General features: G+C 40.9%; 1 protein-coding gene across 1 annotated transcript in view; it reads left to right on the top strand.

Moving 5' to 3' along the window:
* Window positions 1-22,514, top strand: part of CUNH10orf67 (chromosome unknown C10orf67 homolog) — an 86,025-nt gene that overhangs the window by 7,786 nt on the left and 55,725 nt on the right. Inside the window, exons 2-5 of the mRNA XM_041641505.1 lie at window positions 3,636-3,756; window positions 6,080-6,223; window positions 11,417-11,491; window positions 18,608-18,763. Coding sequence (XP_041497439.1) covers window positions 3,636-3,756; window positions 6,080-6,223; window positions 11,417-11,491; window positions 18,608-18,763 — 496 coding nt within the window. The remainder of the gene's footprint in view (window positions 1-3,635; window positions 3,757-6,079; window positions 6,224-11,416; window positions 11,492-18,607; window positions 18,764-22,514) is intronic.

The raw sequence follows: 22,514 nt of genomic DNA, 5'->3' as shown, positions 1-22,514 counted from the left end.
CAGCACGCGATACTGTGTATGAACACATGATGCTCAGATTATTAGTCCAGCACACGACACTTAAGCATGATGCTTAAGTCATTAGTTCAGACACAGATTTTGGAGGTTAGAAAAAGAAGACTGAATTTAATTATTTTTGATGAGAAAAGATATCAAAGTCCTTTGTGGAAAGGCAGGAACACAATATAGATTTTAGCAAGATACCTCAGGAGACAATGAAAATGATAGATGCAAAAATAATCATTTAGGGCTGGAGAAATGGCTTAGCTGGTTAAGGCACTTACCACCAAGCCTAAAGACCTGAGTTCAATACCAGGACTCACTTGGTAGAAGAAGAAAACCCAGTCCTCCAGGTGACCTCTGACCTTGACATGTGGGTGGTGGCATGTACATATGTGTGTATAAATAAATAAAATATATATAAATATAAATAAATAAATAAAAATTTAAAATTATTAAAATTGAAAGGTTTAGAGGCTTATGGTGATGTTAGGAAAACTCTCCATGGTCATCTAAATTTATTTGCTTAAATAGTGCAGTATAATACCATAGTTAATCTTACATATCATGATACTTTATTAGTGTTTTTCATTAATTATTTTCAGAGTTGGTTATAGATTTCATAGGGGGCAGAGCTTTAAATATTGATGATTATTTCATTGATTCTCATAAATTCGTATTAAGGAGAATATTCTATACTGCCTGGTCTTGAATGAGCAATTGTTGTGTTTCAGTCCCCAATGTTAGGATTACAGGTGTAATTTATATTGAGTGTCCCATCTCATCTCTAGTTCTCACAGATGACATCCCCAGTTCCCACAGGTGATATCCCAAGTTCCCATAGGTGACATGGAAGACCAAGATAGGTGTCCACACGTGGGACATTAAACTCAAGGAGAAGTTCCTGGGGATTATGGGCCACTATTTTTGTGAAGATTAATTTGTTATTTTTTGTGCATGTGTGTGTAGACATGTTTGGCCTTCATGTACGTAAGAGTATTGTGTGTGTGGCTGGTGCCTAGGAAGGTCAGCAGTTAGAGCCAACGCTCCTGGAGCTGAAGTTACTAATGATTTTTGAGTAGTCATATGGGTTCTGGGAACCAACCCAGTGTCCTCAACACGACCATAAGCATTTTTATCTGTCAAACATCTCTCCAGCCTGGCCACCATTTTATATAAGTAACAAGATTGCTTCCTCCTAGGGGGACGATGCTACCTTGTTCTTCAAGGTTATTCTCTGAAAACATACCTTAGAAGGGACCTACAGAATGACTTCTTGGCATCTCCTAAGAGAATATGCAGGGATGAGGAGGGCCTGTGGAGATTTCTAGAACACCGTGTTAGTGAGAAAAACACACAAGCTCTTAAGCTGAACTAAACTAAATCTAAAACCCAATTTCTTCTGGCAAAAAAAAATCAGAAATTTTAATTAAAATCAGATGCTTCATTTCTGTCTAGCTACTGCTGAAGATAAGGTTTGTCATCATAATATTGATGTGTGTGGAACACAATTGAGAACTTAGTGGGATTAGTTGAAAATCATTATTATGAGTATTAAATTTTAAATTTCAAATGAGCATTTGATAGTTAAATACTGCTGTTCTTTCAAGGTTTTCTTCAAATATGATGAACAAATTGTGATGTTTGAAAACCTGACAGTCAGCCACGCATTGTGGTACACGCTTTTAATCCCAGCACTTGGGGGCATAGACAGGTAGATCTTTTTGAAACAGAGGCCATCCTGATCTACATATTAAGTTCTGGAACAACCAAAGCTACATAATAGAAAGACCGTTTTTCAAAGAAAGAAAGAGAGGAAGAGAACAACAGAAAGAAAATGTGGTGATGGTTGCGGTGTAATAACTCCCTTCAGCACCAATGCCAACACTATTCCTCATTCCTCTAGGGCTCACTGTGCACCAAGCACCACACCAAAGTGATTCTAAGATTACTACACTCAGTCTATCAGTGATCCTGTGGACTCTGCACTCTTGTTATCTATAAGAAGAAACTAGGGGCATGCTGGAAAGATGCTGGTTCAGTGGCTAAGAGAATTGGCGGCTCTTCCAGAAGACTGAGTTTGATTACCAGCACCCTGTAAAGACATACAACTGTAACTCCAGTTCCAGGGGATCAGACATCTCTTCCAACCTCTCCTAGAACTAAGCACGAACATGGTACACAGACATACAGAAAGCAAAAACACCTGTACGCATAACATTAAAAGAAAAATATAAGAGGAAATCAAGGCAAGGAAAAGTTAGCTAATTTCCCTGAAGTCACGGGGTTACAGCATCAGTCAGGATGCTTCCACCGTGGCAGGCAGAGACTGCCTACAGGAGGTACCTATAATGTGACAATACAGGAAGAGCAGAGGTGTGGCAGGCTTCAGAACTAGCTAGCTCTTCGGCGGAGACATCTACAGCTCTGCCCCTGCGCAAGAAGAAAGGGAAGGCCACTGTGCCCCTAGCCTGGTCTGCCCCCACTTCTCAGCAGAGGAGTAAGAGGAATGTCTACTCTTTGCATCAGAGCCTCTGTTTCTATGGGATTTTCTTGACTCGCTTGCTTGCTTGCATCCATCCTTTCTTCCTCCTTTCCCCTCCCCATACCCTCTCCCCTTCAGCTGACATTTTAGAAACAAAAGGTTGTGATAGGTTTGATCAAATTGATGTGTACATGCGGAGAGTTTTCTTACTAACTTTTTAAGACACTTGTCATTATAGAGCCATGGAGGAAATGTAAAAGGCTAGTTCCTGGCCTCTGCAGATGCTTTGGGAGTAGAGTTTCCTAATCAGGGACACAATGGTGATTATCTAAAGCAGGGCTCAAACCTTCTGGCTCTAGAACCTGTTGGAGTTTCTTCAAAGTGTTGACAACCTCAAAAAGTTTTGGTTTATGTTCTTTGTATGTATAAAGAGTTGTCATAGTCAAAATTAAAAAGTAGAAATTAAATGTATATTTATAATAACTCCTATAGTATGGTGATAAAATCACATGTAAATATAAATAACAAACTTTAAGGACAATGTAACCATATTTTTCAGAACTAAAGTTTTAAGGTGAAAGTGTCACTGTTTTTTGCCAATCTTTTTTCTGCCTGTCTTAGAGGCAGGCAGCTGATTCATCTTAGCTGCTTCTGCATTTTAGCAACCACACAGCCTGGAGCCATGACACACTCCAGTGAACTTTTGTGAGAGAGTTATAGGGAAAAGGAAAACCTCCTAATATTATTGTGGAAAACTAAGTTTCCTCTTGTGATTTCTCCCACAGATTGTGCTGGAACCTCAGATGTTCTCAGATCACACCAGGATAATCTCCATCATGACATACTTTCTGTTAGATACGACTATGCATAAATTACAATCATCTCTAGCAATAGCACAGGATAAGATATTAAGATAATAGACTTAAGTAGATCATATCTCAGAAAAGTGGAGAAGGTACACAGAGATGAGGGTGCCACAGTGTAGGGGGTCTGATAACCAGGCCAAGGCCAACTCATCCATGACCAGATATTCCAAAAGTTTCTTTATTGAATAATCTCTTGCAGTATTGTAAATATAATCAAATTTTACTGCCAAATATATGTGCTTACCCTTTTCTAAGGAAATTTGGTATCTCTATTCTCTTTCCAGACTTACTATTTCGGATAATTTGAAGATTGGTTTTTTCACTTCAGACCATGCTACGCAGACAGATTGCAGTGAAATTTTGCCATTGAAAGATTTGACTCAATCAACAGAAAAGTTAATGCAGGTAAATCTAAATGTAACTTCTAAGATAACTTTGTGCATTATTTATCTTTATGGGGTAATTTTTTTTTGTTTGGGAAGGGAGTTGTGTACTAGAAATCAAACCCAATATTTCATGAATGTTATAAAAAGCACTTGTCATTAAACAACATCCCTACACATGTGGTTTTATAATATGGCATTCCCCTCTGTGTGCTGTGAATATGTTTTATTACCATTAGTTGATAAAGAAGCTATTTTGGCCAATGGCTTATCAGAGTAAAGTCAGGAAGGAAATCTGAACAGAGATATAGCGACAGTAGGTAGAGTCAGAGAGACGCCGTATAGCTGCCAAAGGAGACAGATGTCAGAACTTTACCAGTAGGCCACAGCCTTATGGCAATACACAGCTTAATAGAAATGGGTTAATTAAAGATGTAAGAGCTAGCTAGAAATACACCTAAGACATTGGCCAAACAGTGTTGTAATTAATATAGTTTCTGTGTGATTATTCAGGTCTGGGCGGCTGGGAAAAGAACGAGCAGGCTCCATGTACAGATTTATACATCTTTTATTTGCAACACCAAAGTGATTGTGATGGTCTCAGAATGCTAAGATCTTTGAGGAACTTAGCAGAACAACACTTGCATTCTTTTTAAGCTTTAAAGATTTACTCTTAATTTTGTGTACATGTGTGTTTTGCCTGCATGTGTGCCTGTGCACTGCATGTGTGCCCGGTGCTGTCAAAGGCCAGAAGAAGGGATCAGATCCCCTGGAACTGCAGTTACGGTTGTGAGCTCCCAAGGGTGCTGAGAACTGAATCCAGTCCCCTGCAGGAACAGTAAATGTTCAAGCCCCAGATATACGTTACAACTGATCTAAGTTATGATCTATACTTGTCATGTTTATATCTTACATATGAGTCTGTTCAGTGAAATTTCTCTGCTTCTGACATCTGTGAATAGTCTCTGCTTACGATACATTAAGAAAAGTAGAAAGTATTTTACCTATAGATAAATGAAGACAATAAGATACTGAATGACTTTCTAACTGTATTGCTTTGTCGAATCTTATCTTTTCCCTTGGATTTTTTGAAATTGAATGAGAATAGAGTATTTCATAAATATAAGATCATATTGAGTTATTAAAACTACCACATGAATCAAAATACTGCTATAAATTGCCTCAGTTGCCTTATTTTTACTTTTCATCTATTTGGAAATCATTCCATATCTATACATAAATATCTTCCACATAGTTGAATACAGTAGCACATACCTGGAATCCCAGATAATCAGGAAGCTGAGACAGGAGGATTACTTGTTTGGGATCCCCCCAGGCAACTTCATGAAACACTGTGTCAAAAATTAAATTCAAAAGAAAAAAAAAGAAGAAAAACAAAAACCAAAACAACAACTAGGGAGAAAGCTTAATGAGACAGAGTACTTGTCCAGTTTGTGCAAGGTCCTGGGTTCAATATCCAGTGTCTCGTTTATTTCACAACTATGTCACAAGACGTACATCGCATTGCTATCCCTGTATTGACTGACATTTTCGTAGTGTCTAATCTTTACCTATGATGAATAATCCTGCATGAATTCAAGCACCACTAAATCTGTGGCATAAATTCTTAAAAGGGAACTTATGAGTCAGAAGGTACACACATGAGTCACTTTAAAGGCCACTGCCAAGTTGCCCTGCTGAAAGACTGCAGCACTGTTAAGAGCTTTTGAAGGCATCACTTGCCACATGCTTGCCAATTTGTTGTCTTCTTTTAGAATGACATATTTTGGGGCACTATCTTTATAAGTTTCTTCCTCGGTAGCTTGCTGTGCTCAAACTAAGTTTTAGTCGGGAGGATTTAGATGGCAGTGGTGGGGAAGCTTTGGGAGTCTTCTCTGAGACACAGTTCACAAGCACTGGCTTGCTTGTTCTTGCCTCCTCTTCTGGCTCCTCCTTCCCACATAGCCGTCTTTTCTGCCCCAGGAGTTTACCTAATCCTAATCACATCCCTGCATTCCCCCCGTAAACACCGTAGCCGCGCTAAGGTTTCGTTCTCTTAATGTTTCTTGATGGAGATTAAATTTCAACGTAAGTTTTGGAAGGAACAGGCCATACTTAAACCAGACCACCCCACTAGCATATATTAATTTTAAAATTTAACAGCATTTTGAAAACCTAGATGCCATGAGAGAGAATTGTTGTATTTCTTCAATAAACCATACCTGAGAGATGATCTTCAAAGGTAAGCCAGGCACCTGGTCTAATGCTCCAAATCAAGGAATGTGCTGGAATATTGGCACCCAGGGCCTGACTCTCTCCACTGACAAAAGATTTTTATTTTGTAGATGATTACCTCACTTCAGGTGGATTTTGGGTTCCTCAAAGATTTGGTTCAACTGAAGTTTGAGGACCGACTTAAAGAGGAGTCTTGGAAAATTGTCGGTGTGCTTCACGACAGGATTTTAGAAATGAAAAGATATTATCAGCAGGTAGGTGCGCCCTCATTTTCTCTGCTGTGGGGGTGGATCCCGTGTGATGTGTGCAGGCTTTGGATGCAGCCACCTATCAGGGCAGCTGCGCTGTCCGAGCTGTGTCTCCAGGAGCTAATGCTGTCAGAAACTCGGGTGAACTCTTCATGTGTGACCGCAGTAATCCTCACACCTTCCTTGTACAGTTAGTATGATTGTTACGATAGAGAATCAGGTTAATTTGCTCCCAATTATTAATCTGTCAACAGAACTTTAAATTCTCTGCCAGATACTTGCTTTTGAATGTTTTTAAATATATAGTACTTATGTTTATTCTTCGTTAATTTCATGCATATGTACAATGTGATTAGTGATGTCTATCCCAACCGCTCTCTCCAACTCCCCCAGACTTTCCCCTAACACATGCCCGCCCTACTTTCATGTCTTTTTTTTAAATAAAATCCTCTCAGTTCGCTTAGTGCAGCCTGTATGCATATGTGCAGTCTATTATGGTCATAGAGAGAAAAGCAATGGTTTCCTTGCCCCAGCATCCACCAGTTATCAGTAGCTCCTTGGCTAGGGGTGAAACCTCATGAACTCCTCCCCATCCACATGGGAATTACTGACTGACTTGAAATAACACGATCTTGTTTAGATAACCATAGCTACTACAAATCCTTGACTGTGGTGGCCACGTCGCATGCAGAAGACCGCAGCATCCCTCCACATTCTCTGGTGCCTACGCTCTTTCAGCTCCCTCTTCTGCTTTTCTCCTGAGCTTTGGCGAGGGTGGCGGTGGGTGTTGTAGACGTCTTATTTAGGGCTGAGCATTTACTTATTCTCCTCACGTCGACCACTTGTGGGTCTCTGCCTGACTTCCTCCAGTGAAAGAAGAAAGCTCTGACCAAGGTTGAAAGCATCACTAATCTTGGATATAAAAGTAAATATTTAGAAAGCCTTATTTGTTAGGCCACTGGGGCTTTGTTAGAAGGCAGATTGACAACATGTCTGTTTAACAAAACAGTAGTTGTAGTAGGAGGGTAGGTTACCCACTTCTAGGGCTATGACCTCAGAAATTATCTCACTATTTTGTGTGTATGGGTGTTTTCCTGTGGGTATGTTTGCTCCCTGCACGTGGCGTCTGGTGCCTATACAGAAGAGGGTATTGAATTCACTGAAATTGGAGTTATAGAGATTTTGTGAGCATCTTTGTGGGTTTTAGGAATCAAACCTTGGTCCTATGGAAGAGCAGCCAGTACCCTTAACCACTGAGCTATCTCTTCAGGGACAAGTCGTGGCTTTTGATCAGGACTATGGTACCTGGACTAGATTCTTTCCTGTGGAACAGGCTTCAGATTCAGTCAGAAAACAACTGATGACCCCCTACCCCAGAGCAGTCTGCTGTGACAGCAGCTTGGTCACATCTTGGCTGGCATGTCAGCGTCATACCTGCAGGGTCAACTGCTTGGCATGTCCACTGATGATTTTGTGCCCCCAGTGGCCTGCTTAGTGTCTTTGGCATTACGGAAGCTAACCAGCAGGGAAGAAGTTCCCGAGTCTGTTCCAGCTTCATCTCTCTGCACACAGAACCAAAATGTTCTGTATTTCCAGGAGTGAGGTCCTAACATCTAGTTAAAAGGGCAAGTCACAGCAATCGTGGTAGACTGTGTTGTCCTGGAAGCCTCTGGAGCCTGGCTGGCCAGTAGATCAAATGACAGTGTCCCACAGCTGGCACTGGGATTGTCCCTTAACAACTGTCCACTGATGCAGGGTACCTTAACAACTGTCCACTGATGCAGGGTACCTTCATCCAAATCCCTTCTTTAAGCGTGCGCGTGCACACACATACATGGGGGAGGATGGGTTTCTTCACTTCTTCATACATCCTTTTGTTTGGTTAAGCCACTTCCCAACATTCCTGCCTGACTCCCCATGCCTCTGCTTAAGACTTTAAACCCCAGAATCCCCTACCCAACTTTATGGGTTTATTTTTGGAGATTATAATATAATCACAACATTTCCCCCATCTTTTCCATATATATAAAACCTGCTTAGTCCATAAAATGTTATTTGTATGTGTATTTCAGGGCTAGCTATTTGACATCAGAGAGCCAATTATTGTGCTTTAGCCTGGGAAGGGTCTTTTCTCCCACTCCCAGCTTTCCTGGGTTGCCTATGGTCTTGGATGGGGCTGCAGCCTCATAGTCTTTTCTCCTGTCCAGCTTTATCCATTGGTGTCAACCTTATCCAGCTCACTTTTGGGTTGCCATGTTGGTGAACTTGCACTACATTTCTGTCACAAGTGCTCTGCATTCTCTCCCCAACCGAAGTCCTCTTCCCCTCTTCCTACCATGTGCCCTCTCTAGCTTCCTAGCCACTACAGACACTAAACTTGAAGGCACAGATAAAAACATTCAAAGCCAAGCCAAGATCCACATATGAGATTTTTAATGTTATTTATCTTCCAGGGCCTGAGTGACTTCACTTAGTGTATTTTCCAGTTTCATCCACTTTCCTGTAAATTTCATTTTTGCAGCTGACTAAAATTCCATTGTGTAGCTGTAGCATATTTTCAGTATCATTCATCAGTTGACAGATATTTAGGGTCATTCGATTTCCTAGCTGTTGTTTGTAGAACAGCAATAAACACAGATGAACGATGAACTCAGACAAACAAGGATGTGCCCAGGAGTGGTACAGCTCGGTCATGTGGGCAGTTCTAATTTCAGCTTTGTGAGAAACCTTCACATTGCCTTACAAAGAGGCTGTACCAATTTACACTCCATCATCAGTACGTAAGTGTTCTTCTTGCCCCTTACCCTCAACAGCTTTTGTTATCTTTTGCTTACTTGGTGACAGCCATTCTGACTAGAGTGAGGTGGGATAGTTTTAATTTGCATTGCCCTTAATGGCTAAGAATGTTGAAGATTTCTTCAATGTCTATTAGCTATTTGTGGCTTTTGCTATTTTGAGAGCTTTCTGTTCCATTCCATAGACCAGTTTTTAAAATTGGGTTGCTACCTTAATGTCTAGTTTCCTGGAGGTTTTTGTTTTGTTTTGTAAATTATAGATCCTAAAGTCTGCTGGATGTACAGCCAGCAAAGATTTTCTTCCACTCTGAAGGCTGCATCTTCACTCAATTAATTTCCAGTTTTCTTTGCTTTTTAGAAACTTGTAGTTTTATGTGATCCCATTTGTCAATTATTGATCATATTTCTTCAGAGAATGAAGTTCTTTCCCCTCAGTAAAACCTTTCCTGTTCCTGTCTCTTGGTGTGCACACTGTTTCCTCTAACAGTTTCAGACTGACAGGTCTTTTGCTTGATTCATTTGGAGTTGATTTTTGTACAGGGTGAGAGACAATAAAGGGGTTTGTCTAGTTTCATTCTTCCACACGTCAATACCCAGTGTTCCCAGAATCTTTTGTTGAAGATGTTGTCCTTTGCCACAATGTGTATTTTTAGTGAGTGCGTTCCAAAAAGTCAGGCAGCTGTAGTTGTTAAATCTCAGTTTTCTATCCTATTCTGTTGATACACAAGTCTGTTTTAGTCCAGAACCAGCTGTTTGCATTACTGTGCCTCTGTAAAATGAATTGAAACCAGTCATGGTGGTACCTCCAATTGTATTCTTTTTTGCTGAGGATTGCTGAAGGAGTTCCCACAGCATAGATCTGTTTGTGTTGTTTGTCTCATTTTGGTTTAATTTTGCTCATCTTCACGTAGAAATCCATACATTGCTGTTACACTTTCAAATTTATTGAAATATAAGTTTCTAAGATAAAAACTAATTATTTTCTGAATCTCATTGTTATCTGTTGCAAAGGCTCCATTTTAACTACAATTTCATTAAACTGGGTCTTTCTCTCTTTCTTGTAGCTAGCTTGTGTGTATGTAGTGGGTAGACATTCAATCGCCATGATACCCATGTGAAGGTCAGAGGTCCTTTCATTCCATTGTATAGGTTCAGGGGATCAAACTCATGTCACCAGGTTTGGTAGAAGGTCCCTTACCCAGTGAGTCATCTTGCTCACCTTCTTTGGTTAGTTTGACTAAGGGTTTGTCAACCCCAGTTTTCTTTTCAAAGAACCAGCTCTGTTTCATTGATGCTTTGTATTGGTATTGTTGTTGTTTGATACTGTGTCATTAATGTCTGCCTTAATCTTTACGGTTTCTTTCCATCTGCTGACATTTTGTAGGGCCTCTGGACTTTTTAGGCTAGCCTGATCTACACAGTGAGACACGGTATAAAATAAAATATTAAAAATTGGTATTATTTCTGTGCTACGAAAGAAGACTCATATTTTAGTAACCATATCATAGTAAATGCTTTGTTAAGCATTTTGAATACATTTACATGATCTTCAAGTGTCTCCAAATCCCCAAATGGAAAGTCTTAAGATACAAATTTCAGAAACTAAGTTTTCCAAGTTTAATACCTTATGTTAGTTCAAAACATGGGGACATACAATATTTAAATTCCATCCTTTCTGACTCTAATACCTGTTTGCTGTTTACACATCATGCTAGACTCAGAATGGATATGAGAATCAGAGTATTTTTCTTTAAAAAAAATGTTCATTTTTAACCTAAGCAGAAATAATCAAATGTATTAGAAGAATAAAATTAGTATAGCCTATAGATCAGCAAAGCTAACCTTTTATGAACTTATTCCATCAAAAAATAGAACTGGGCACTAGAGAGATGTGTCAGTGGTTGATAGTGCTGGGTCTTCTTAGAGGACTGTGGTTTGAGTCCCAATACCCACATGGCAGTTCACAACCATCTCTAACTCCAGTCCGATAAGTTCTGACTCCCTCTTCTAGTTTCCTTGGGCACCAGGCTCACAAGGGGTACACAGCTATACATGCAGGAAATACACACACAAAGTTAAAATTAAAAACAAAAAAAGATACAGGCTACACGACAATGTGAATGTAAATAGATCTTATTCTTTTTCTAAGCAGTTCTAGGAAGAGTCTGTAAGACTTTAGTTGATGTGTACAGTGAAACATTGTCAAGTTGATCTGTGTTTTATCCACAGCCTCTTTGTATTGCTCTTGGGTAATCACAGATGAAAATTAAATATGCTACGATAGCTTCAGTATAGAAGAAATGATGATAAATTGAAACTCTCAAGAGACTGATGGGGAGTGGTTGCTATGCCTTCTTCCCCAGGCGGTGCCGTGGTACTTACTGCATTTGTCTTTGGTTTGCAGTCTGAAGACACCATGAGAAAAAGCTTTCAGCAACAGCTAAGTGATGCCATCGCTGTTATCAGAGGGATGTACACGGTGGGTGAGTGCTGCCACGGAGGCCAGCTTTGGTTCCTGTGTGTGCAGGGAGTGGAGCTCGCTTTGAGCTTCCACTCTTTACTCTGAGCTTCCACGAGGATATGCTTCCTCAAATTTCAGGTCATCTCAGAGAATTCGGGCTTGGACTATCGATGCTCACATTAAGTGCACCGAAGTCACACTATATCATGTGACTTTACAAAACTTTCGGACACTGGAAAACGGCTCTCATTTCCTGAGCACCTGGGCAAATCACCCAAATCATCCAAAGTTCTGTGGTGAAGATGCGGCCAGCTAGAAGAAAGTCAGACAGCCCAAAGACTAGAGTTCCAAAAATAGTCTGAACTCCCAGTGATGCAGAAGCCTCCCCAATGACAGGATCCTGCTGTGTGCTCAGTATGGTTCTTCACTCTCACACAGTGGGAAACAGCATACTCTCAGAGATGATTTTTAGACTTAGTAAGCACCTTATGAACTGTCTTTGTATTTACAGCTACAATCTCATCTTTCATTCCCATAAACTTCAAAAAGTATTTATACTTATGGTCGATTGGCGCAGTGGTCACTGCATGGCATTTGGCACGTCTGCATTTAGCTATGTAACCGCATGTTCTGTGCTCTAAGACAAGGACGCGGCCTTTCTTGCTGTGTCGTCACTGAGCATCAGTTAGTAACTGCGAGTGGATACTTTCCTGAACCTGTTGAGGATGTTGGTGTTGCTTGGTTCTCACCCAACCTCACCAACGGCACATCCTCTCCTCTTAAACTCACAGAAGCGTTTCCAACTTTGTAGACTGAAAACATTAATTCCACCCTAGCTTTCTTTTTACCAATGGCCTGGCCACTGGAAGTCAGGCCTGACCAATGGGACAGCAGGTGAGTTGCTGTAAGGCATACGGGAAAGGATATGTGCAGATTGAAGAAACTCGCCTTGGTTTGCTAAACACCAGAACCGAAAGCCACAGGACAGGAGCTCAAGACACAAGTCTGGAGGCAGGAGCTGAAGCAGAGCTTACTAGTTTGCTCACCATGGCATGCTTAGTTGCTTTCTTATTCAATCCAGTAACACTCAGAGATCTTGGCTCTCCCGTGTCAGTCATCAATCAGAAAAACGCCCCCCAGACTTGCCTATAGGTCAATCTAAGCGAGCAGTTTTTCAGTTGAGATGGCCTCTTCTCAGAGGTTTCTAGCTTCTGTTAAGTTGGAAAAAGAATCAGCACAGAATCCACAGGAGAAAACATCACTCTTTTTCTTTTTTGTATTTATTTATTTATGTGTGACAATCATAGGATAACTTCGTGGAAATGGTTCTGTCCTTCCACCTTTATGTGAGTTCTAAGGCTGTGTAGGACTCCCTCAGGAATACCCGAATGCATGAGTAGACAAGTGGACAGCAAACTATTGTTTTCACTATTTTGGTTGATGTATAAAAATTTCCACCAGAAAAGAAGAGACATGCTTGAAAGTCATTTTAACTCTTTCTAATATTTATGTACGTATTTTGTATGTATGTATGTATGTAAACATGAGTGTGTGTGCCCCTGCAGAGGTCAGAGAAGGATGTTAAGAGTTCTACTTTTGTCATCCTCTGCTTAACCAGTTGAGACAGGATCTCTCACTGACCCTGGAATTGCCCTGTTGCAGCTCTGTGGGCTGACTGGCATGGCCTGGAAATGCGCCTGTCTGTGCCTCAGCACCGGTAACAGGTGCACGGCTTTTACATGGGTGCTGGGATCTGAACTCAGGCCCTCGCGCTTGTACAACTCTTATGGAGCTGTCTCTCCAGTGCCCACATTACCTTTAAACACACATTAATTAGTACATTTACGTACACTTATAGTGTGTGCTTCATATTTTACACACCTTCTGTTTTTGAGGTTCTGGTAATTGTCTCTCACAAGTACTAGCCCTCCTTCCCTCATGAGATGACATCTGCTTTTGAGTTTTATAATTCTTAACTATGAATTCATGCCCTTTTGAGTTCTTTGAGCCCCCAGGATTGAGGGAGCTTTCTTCAGAGAACGTTTGCATTTGCTCCTGTGAGACTCTATGGGTCTGTGTAGACTATAATGTCTTCTCAACAGAAATGTTTCAGACTACCCAGACGTGTGAACATGGGAGAAAATTTCTCAGAATGCTCCCTGCCTCTGCCCTTCTTTGGTCTATTCCTACAGCCGCTTTCCACATAAGCTCTAACTCTAGCCGTGGGTGGGGGCGGGTGCAGAGCGCAAGGTGGCTGTTTCTGACAGCGAAAGTCTGGCCCTGCCCTGTGCTGTGTCCCACCTTTAATAGGCCGCTCTGACAAAGACATGATTGTATTTTCTCTATGGCCTGTAGTGAGCCAGAAGCTAACTTAGCAGCGTTTGTCTCTAGGGCTTGACAGATAGTGTGATGGCTAAGAGTATGTGTCTAGGAATCTGAGTGGGGATGCCAGCCCTCCTGGGAAAAGTCCAGAGTAACCCCAGCAGGTGGGAGTGGAGACAGGGGGATTGCTGAGGCTTGTGGACCACCAGGTTCAGTGAGAGACTGTGTCGAAACAAGAAAGCAGAACAAAGTAGAGTAAACCACAGGATGTCCTTCTGGGACAACTGCCTGGGACCTGTGTACACCTGCCGCACCCCCCACAGACACACAAAGAATTCTCCAGAACCTTTGTTTACAGTGCAAGAGTAATTCAAAAATCTATGGTTTATCAGAACAGGTTATAATCATCCGTCATTCTTCAATAATTCTTGGAGTACTATTTTTCATAGACATCAAATATGTTCAAAAGTATGGCAAAGTAATGGGTGTCACTCTTCACATGTACAATTTCTATTTCTGGGAGCGGAAACGGAAATGACTAAATTCTGCCTGTTGCCAAGTTTTCATAAGCGTATGCTAGTGCAACGCTTTTAACCAAGCCCTCACTAGTGTGGTTAGTTGCCTTGTTAGATTAAAACATTTGTCTCTATTAGGTTAAATTAAAGCCATTATCTGAATCTTCACTCAGACTTGTTAGCTTTGATTTGACTTATGACCTCACAAGTCTTGCTAATCCTGGCCACCCGCTTTTCTCAGGATTAATCATAAGAGAACAGTTGAGCCTGGGAAATACAACAGCCACAGGCCTGTGTTTTTTTTTGGCAGAGGACAAACATAACTGGCTCTCTGCTGCCCCCTAGAGACCAGTGAAGGATGTAGTTACTTCCCCCAGCTCTGGAGTGTGGCTCTTAAACTTACTTAACTTTCAAGTATTTGTGTGAGATATTATACTGTTTTTACTTGCAAAAAGAAAACTTTAAAAAGTAATATCATTTCTATATTTTTCATTTTTAAGAAAGGTATTGCTTAATCTATACTTCTGATAAAAAAAACGAAGCTACTGTCAGTATTTCAAATGGGATTTTAATACCAGGACTTAGGTGTTTATAAAACCTATAAAACAGAGAGAGGAGCCACCACCAGCCTTCAAGCTGATAAGCGTCACTTTAGAATACCATATACTGGATAGCTTTCTTTCCCCTTGATATCTGATCTTTTCTTTCTTGATAGCTTTAGATTCACTTCAAGTCTGTCTGGATATTTTGTGACCATATATGAAAACTATCAAAAAAAAAAAAAAGAAGAAGAAAGGAAGGAAGGAAGGAAGGAAGGAAAGAAGGAAAAGCTAGTCTGGTGTGCTGACATGAGCCTTTGTTCCCAGACTTGGGATTAAGCAGTCTCTGTGAGTTGGAAGGAAGGAAGGAAGAAAGGAAGGAAGGAAGGAAGGAAGGAAGGAAGGAAAAGCTAGTCTAGTGTGCTGACATGAGCCTTTGTTCCCAGACTTGGGATTAAGCAGTCTCTGTGAGTTTGAAGCCAGCCAGGTTTACATGACTAGTTCCAGGCCAGACAGGACTACTTAATGAGATACTATCTCAAATGAACAAATGAAATGATCTATTGACTCTGAATTGTAGAATTTTAGCACTTTTTGAATTAATATTTTGTGTGTGTGTGTGTTTTGCTGGGGATGGAATCCAGGGCCTTATGACTAGGCAAGTGTATAGCAAGTTTTATTTTTATTCTATCTCTTCTTTATGATTTTCTTAGCATGTTTTATTCTTTCAAATAAACTAAAATAATTTGGAGGATTATTTCATCCTCAACAAAACTTCCCTGTTTGCATGTTTTTTGAAGCTTGTTCAATGTCAGAAATTATTCATAAATTCTGGGGGAGGTTTTTATTATTTATAGCATTCAATTTCCTCGACTAATAATGTGATTCATTTCTGTTTTCTATATTTCAAAAAAATTTATAATGTTACTTATAGATATTTTATGTAGCCAAGCTTTTCCTAAGTGTAATAGTTTATTTCTTGAGAGGATGTAATCTTTTCTGTCACATTTTTATGACTTATTCCTAGTGTATATTGAAAATGTTGGTACAGTGAAGTCACTTAGCAGTTTTATTAAAGGCAGTTTACATAGCATAAGATGTACAACTTAACGGTGGTGTGCAATCAGCAGCACTGTTCAGTTTTAGAAGATTTCACTACACCTTGAATCCAGTAGTTCTACCCTCTGAGGTTTCCTCACCTCGTCGAGGGAAAAGAATGTCTTCCAGGGAGGCTCAGTGAGGATAAGCTCCTGGCTTGTTGATGTAGTTGCTTTGGGTTTTTGTTTTTGTTGTTAATCCAAAAGGTCACTAATCCCAATGGTTAAGTAGTGTTTCATATATGTAGGATGATCTCAGCTCCTTGGCGTGAGACAGAAGATCACCACCTCTCCCCATGTCTTCCTTCTGTCATTTATCCAGACAGTACCAAGCTATTTGAGGTCATTTGCCTTTCTCTAAACACCTCAGGATATTACCACCACCCTGAAATTTTCACATGTTTTTCTTCTTTTCTATTTCTCATGTATTCAAATCTACCATTTTCTTACTGAACTTTTACATTTTATCTATTATTAGAAGTGGAATATTAGCCTGGGGGAGTAGCTCAATGGTGGAGTGCTAGTTAGCATGTGCAAAGTCCTAGGTTCAACACCAAGGGGTGACAAAAAAATCAATGGGTTAGCAAAATCCCCTTTATAATTATCATATTGCTACTTCTTTCTTAAATTGTTAATATCTATTTTATATATTTCAGTTTTCCAAAGCTGACTGCTTAAATGTTTATGGTTGTTACATCCTTTACATAAATTGATTCATTATTAGGCATGACCTCTGTCTCTTGTGAAAACAACTGGATCCAAATTTGTTTAGTCTGATATTAGTGTAGTTGTCCTCCTTCTCTCTAGGTTAGGAATCACAGGGAAAACCTTGTGTTACCTTAAGATTTCAGGCCGTGTGTGTCCTTTAGGCTAAAGTGGGTCTTTATGGGAAGTACATTGTTGCACGTTGTTTCTCTTCCATTCTTCCACGGCTCTACCTTTGGTTAGAGAATTCCATTTGCTCATAGCTGAAGTCGCTGCTGAAGGGAAGGGCTTGCTGGGGCCATTATGTCAGTTGTCCGAGTTTGTGAATCTTTTAGTCCCCTTCCCCTTTCTTACCGCTTCTGATTTGTTGCCTTCTTTGAAGTCTTATGCTTTGCTTTGTTTTCTTGTTGTCTTTGTGTACCTACCAGAAGATTTTTTTTAAAATTTCACCTGTGGTTGACAAGAAGCATGTATAAGTTAAAAGCTCCCATTTCCAGGCGTGGTGGCCATGCCAGCATCCATAGGCTGAGGTAGGGAGATCATGAGTTCTAGGCCAACAGGTGCCACATAGAAAACTCTGTGTCAAAAAGCTGGGAGAAGGAGACAGGAAAGGAGGGAGACAAGGAGACAGGGAAGAAGGAGGGGATAATTTTAAGCTAATAGTCACTTAATTTCAATGGCATACAACCCTGAACACTTTAATATTTTCATTCATCCAATATTTTATGCTATTGATGTCACACTTTATATTTTTCAAAATTATTTACTGATTAACTACTTATTGTAGCTATAATTACTTTGAATAGTTTTGTTTGGACACTCCAGACATGTAACAGGGACAATGATGAACCCGTATTCTGCTAGATTCTGGGGATTCAGAGGTACTTCTGGATCATGGCTTTTGTGGGGCTGAAGCTGGGTTATGGGGTGTCCCTGGAGTAGGAAACTGAACTAATGCTTTCAGGTTTACTTTAGGAGGCCTGTGTGAGCATGTCTCCTGATGAGTCTCTGGATGGACAGGGCTGCTTCTGTACTGGGTGAGATGGATTGGCTTGCAAGGCTATTTATGCAATGGGATATGAATCGGTAGACCTTCCTCTAAGGCAGGAAAACACATACTTCCCCAGCGGTCCCTTAGTGGGCTGTCACTGTTAAACGACAACCAGGGATGTTCCAGGGTGTTTCGGGATTTGCTGTGTGGCTAACAGCAATGACTCAGGGGCCTGGAGTAGCATGATTGCTGCTCAGGTCCTGGGAAGGTGAGACTGCTCTCAAGTCACACCTGAGACAGGCATTAGATGGATTTCAAGTTGAGGGTCTGCAAGCATCCCAGACCAGTAGACCTGTTACCTACCAGAAATGCGGGTGGGCTTGCCTCCTTTTCTTAGCAGCTTGTGTTAGTGGTGGGACCAAACCAGAAGTTTGTGGCTGAGTTCACCGTGCAATGGGTCTGCTTATAACTGTTGTGAGAACTGTCATTATTGAGCCTACCGCTTGGTATAGACCCACCCTCCCGAAACAGCTCTCTTCGGGGTCAGCCAGACTTGTGCACCCTTCTAGCCAGTTAGGCCTTTGTCTTGACAAATGGCTACCAAAGTCTTGTGGCTGTGGGAGAGATGCCTGTGGGAAACGTATATTTTGTGGGAAGCCTCCTAATCAGTCATCTTCCTCTTCTTCACTCTTACTTGGATGACAGATAAAATCAGAACAATGTACCATGCTTTGTGTTTTATCAGATAATGTATTGTTTAATTATAATAAATTAATAATAATTATTATAATAACATATATAATAATTTTTAATAATAAAACTGTATTGTTTTATTGTGTGCTTTAATTTAGAATTATTTTCAAAGAAATGTAAGAATGTTATAAAAATAAAATAGGTTTACAAGATATCAAATTAAAATGAAGCAATTTCTGATCAAATTTTTAATGCTCTTCTCTGCCTTCCAGAAATTCTTTGAGATAGAAGAAGAAAAGGCTGCCTTGCAAGACGAAGCAAACATCAGAATGAGCTTTCTAGCAAAAAAGCTGAAAGAGAAAGAAGAAATTCTTAAAGATTTAAGAAATGAACTAGAACAATATGAAGAGAGTGGAATTCAAAAGGTTGTAAGTTTAATTCATTTTTATAATAAATTAAAGTTAATAGTAATCAATGTAAATAGGATTGTAGATAGCAATAATTCTGGGTTAAAAAAGAGTAAGAACTGGACTGAGGCAATGACCAAACTGCAAGCATGAGGCCCTGGTTCAGGCTCCAGCACCCACAGAAAAGCCAGGCATGGTGGCACTGTAGGCAGGGGCTGAGACAAGAGAAACCTTAGGGCTTACTTGTCACCCTGTCTAGATAAATTGTGGCCCCCAGGCCCAGTGAGAGTTTCCATCCCCCCAAATAAGGGAGAGAGTCAAAGAGGAAGACCGCTGATGCCATCTCCTGGCTTCGGCCTCTACAACACAGGTGTACAGGCACACAAACACACACCCATCCAGAAGGATGTAAAAACGTGTGCACACACATCCACTCAAACAGAAAGATGAAAGGGGTTGGTTCGGTGTATTTTCGCACTCACTCTACAATCTAAACCAGTCCAGCACTTTACTACTCTATGGCACATTCTAGAAAATCCATAGTAATTATAAAGAGGAGCACCATAATTGTCTTCAAATTTTAATTTATAATGGAAATGAAATTGCCCACTTGCCAGTGACAAGAAAAATCCTGTTCTAGAGAACAACACTGTTGAGTTTTTATTGTAATTTTTAAGCCTTCCATCCTTTCTGTAGTCAAGATGGCTGAAAAGGGACAACGCCAATCTCCCCAAGTCAGAGGCTTCCAACAAGCCAACTGGGATTGAACAGAATTGAGGCAGGATGGAAAGACAGGAAAAATTATGGGGGTGTGAGAAAGACTAAGAGCCTGTTACTACGGAATTGAGCAGAAGGCTCTTGCTAGCTGAGAATCAAGAATTCTAACACAGTTTAGCAATATTCATTATAAACATTACTAACAATAAATGTCTTTGATAGACACTTTTGCAGCCTGAAAAGATAGCTCAGGGGTTAAGAATTCTGGTTGCTCTTCCAGAGGACCCATGTTCTAGGCCTAGTAACCATGTTGGGCCATTCACAGCCACTCATAATTCCAGCCCAGGGGATCCATTGTCTCTGACTTCTACACACACACACACACGCACACACACACACACACACACACACACACAATCTTTTTTTTTTAAGAAAGGAGATTGTAATTTCCATTAAGCCTGTTAAAATACCAGTCAGGCCCATGAGTATCTGAGCTTTGTGATCTTTCTCTTCTCTCTGGGAGTCTCACAAACCCAACTCATATCCAGTGAAGATACCTTACCTTCTGGAGTTTTAAGTTTTCAATTGTAATTCTGTTCAACACATCTCAAGAACCACCCTGTGGTCTCATTCACAGTTCTTAGCAACCATTTGGAGATAAGGAACCCATAAAGTCCTTTTTGCGATGACTGTATGTGACTGAAATATGCCTCTCACTTGGGTGTTTCTTACTTTTTCCCTGATGCTTCTTTCTGTTAAAATCCTGATGCTTTAATGCAAGTTAATTCTTTTCTCTGAAAAAACTCCAACTCTGCTGCAAACTAGATCATTCTGAAAATCTTTTCCATGGCCTAGTCAAGGATCTGGATTTACGTAGTGGAAGCCCTGAAGGAGAAGTCTTCAGGATGTTCCCCATAGTGCTGTAGGACTGCGCTTTCCTCCCATCACAGGTAGTGAGCTAACGACTTTTAAATCAAGATGTCGAGAAGGAAAATCTCAGATTTCCCTACTGATGGTCTCGCTAGCAAGAGGAGCCAGTCACCATCTTCCTGATTAGACCCAGGGTCAGAGCAAACACAATGTGAAGAGCAGAAAGGATAGCTTGAAGTTCTGCCTGGGAGGAATGTAAGAGAAAGGCAAATTCATTCTCATCTCCTGTCAGCTCAGCACTACCGTCTGGAGCCCAGCAGCGAGCAGTCCAAAGCAGGACAGAATTTTCTCATGACTTTCTAAAGACCAAGAAGATGACTGAATGGGGGTTGCAGGACTGAGGATAAATAGGTGAAGCCAGAAGGCACACGCACGCGCACATACACACACACACACACACACACACACACACACACACTGGCCACCAATCCACATTGAGTCTCCCTTGTCTGAAAATACCTACAGCTGGAAGGGTTTCAGATTTCAGAATTGTAGTGTGGATTTCAGAGAAGTTGGATAGCAGGAAGCCTGTGAAAAACTTATTACTAAATTCCCTTGGAACAGACTTCCCTAAGTCTGTTCTCAACTGTGTAGTTCTCAACTGTAGCTTTTGACTGGGTTTCTATTTAAAGTTTCATCATAGATAGCTGCCCCCTCTAGCGGCTCAGAAATCCTCTGAGACATTGCTCAATGCTAACCTGTAGCTGCATTTGGAGCACAGAAGTAGAGAACGGGTTAGGACGCCAAGGGGAGGGTCAGCAAATAGTTCAGCAGGTGAAATGCCTGTAGCACAGATCTGAGGGCCTCAGTTCCATCCCTAGAGCTTAAAGGTGAGAGGCACGATTCCACAGTGTTGTCGTCTGCCCTCCACACACATGCTGTGGCGCTCATGCCTGTCCTCGCCATTTGCACGCACAAACATTACTAACGAATGAATATTCAGGGGAAATCTCGAGAAGTATTTTTGAAAACATGTGAAATAAACTAGCTATGCCTAGTCTATTTAAGACTTGATTGATTCTTCTAATAATCAAATCACACCAGTAGCTTATTTATGTTAATAAACAGTCATGCTGTCGCTCCTGGCTTGGTTCTGAGAGGAATTTGATGAGACAGTCTAGAGAAGGACAAGTTCAGTAAACAAGGAGCCTAAACTCCATGTGCAGCCAGTGGAAGGCAGAAAGGGATTTTCAAGTTACAGAAACCTGGGTTTCCGATGACATCCTTGATCTCAGTTTTCCTGAGAACAACTTCATTCCAGTTTTGATTCTGTGGGAAATCAGTGTGGCTTATCTCACCACCCACCCTCCACTGACGAACAGATCTGTTGGTTGCTAACCATACTGGATCAGAGGTGTTTTTCACGGATGGCCACTCTGCAGGGCTGCGCTGTCCCTAGGGTGCCACTTTCCTGGCTGTCACTCATTTGGGAAGCACCTGCTCTTCTGTGTGGCTGTCACGAAACAAGAGCACACATCACAGTCCTACTCCCCTCCACTCCCGCCATCTACAGATTGAGATGTCCGAGTGCCATCCGTGGAGTCTGCAGAATTGAGATGCTAACGTCACAGAAGAGAACTGCTGGGAAGGCACACAGAGAGCTCCGAGACAGGAACTTCTCAGACCCTGGCTCATATGCATTACATGCAGAGATTGCTCAGATACAGACCAGCATAGGAGGTCTGGGCTGGAACCTGAGATGCCACCTCTCCAGCATGTTCACACATGATGCCTAGACACTCGGGCAAGAACACATCAAGAGAAGGAAGGTTCTGCATGGTCCTGCTTTGGAAAGCACTTCTTTCCAGAATCAGCTTGGAGTTCTGAGACCTGCAATTAGACGTACTGTGAACCTTATGCATATTCACAAGAAAAACTGCATTTATCCCACCAATTAAAGGCCTCATTTTCATAAAATGAAAGAAAAACAAGAGAAGAGAAAGTACCTTCATGAATGTAAAATTCCAAGATGATTGTGTTTGATGTGATCTTGGTTTATACTGATCCTACAAGTAATCACTAACTTTCCTTTAATGAGCTGCATCTTCCTCAACCTTGTTTTATGAATGCAATTTATTTTTAAGAAAATTCATGGTATAAGCAAGCCAGAGCTAGCAATGTGGGG

The sequence above is a fragment of the Microtus oregoni genome, unplaced genomic scaffold (assembly GCF_018167655.1).
Source record: "Microtus oregoni isolate MIOR12 unplaced genomic scaffold, Mior012 000070F_ref0000104, whole genome shotgun sequence".
Classification (NCBI taxonomy): domain Eukaryota; kingdom Metazoa; phylum Chordata; class Mammalia; order Rodentia; family Cricetidae; genus Microtus; species Microtus oregoni.
This window is presented reverse-complemented; position numbering and strand designations above follow the sequence as displayed.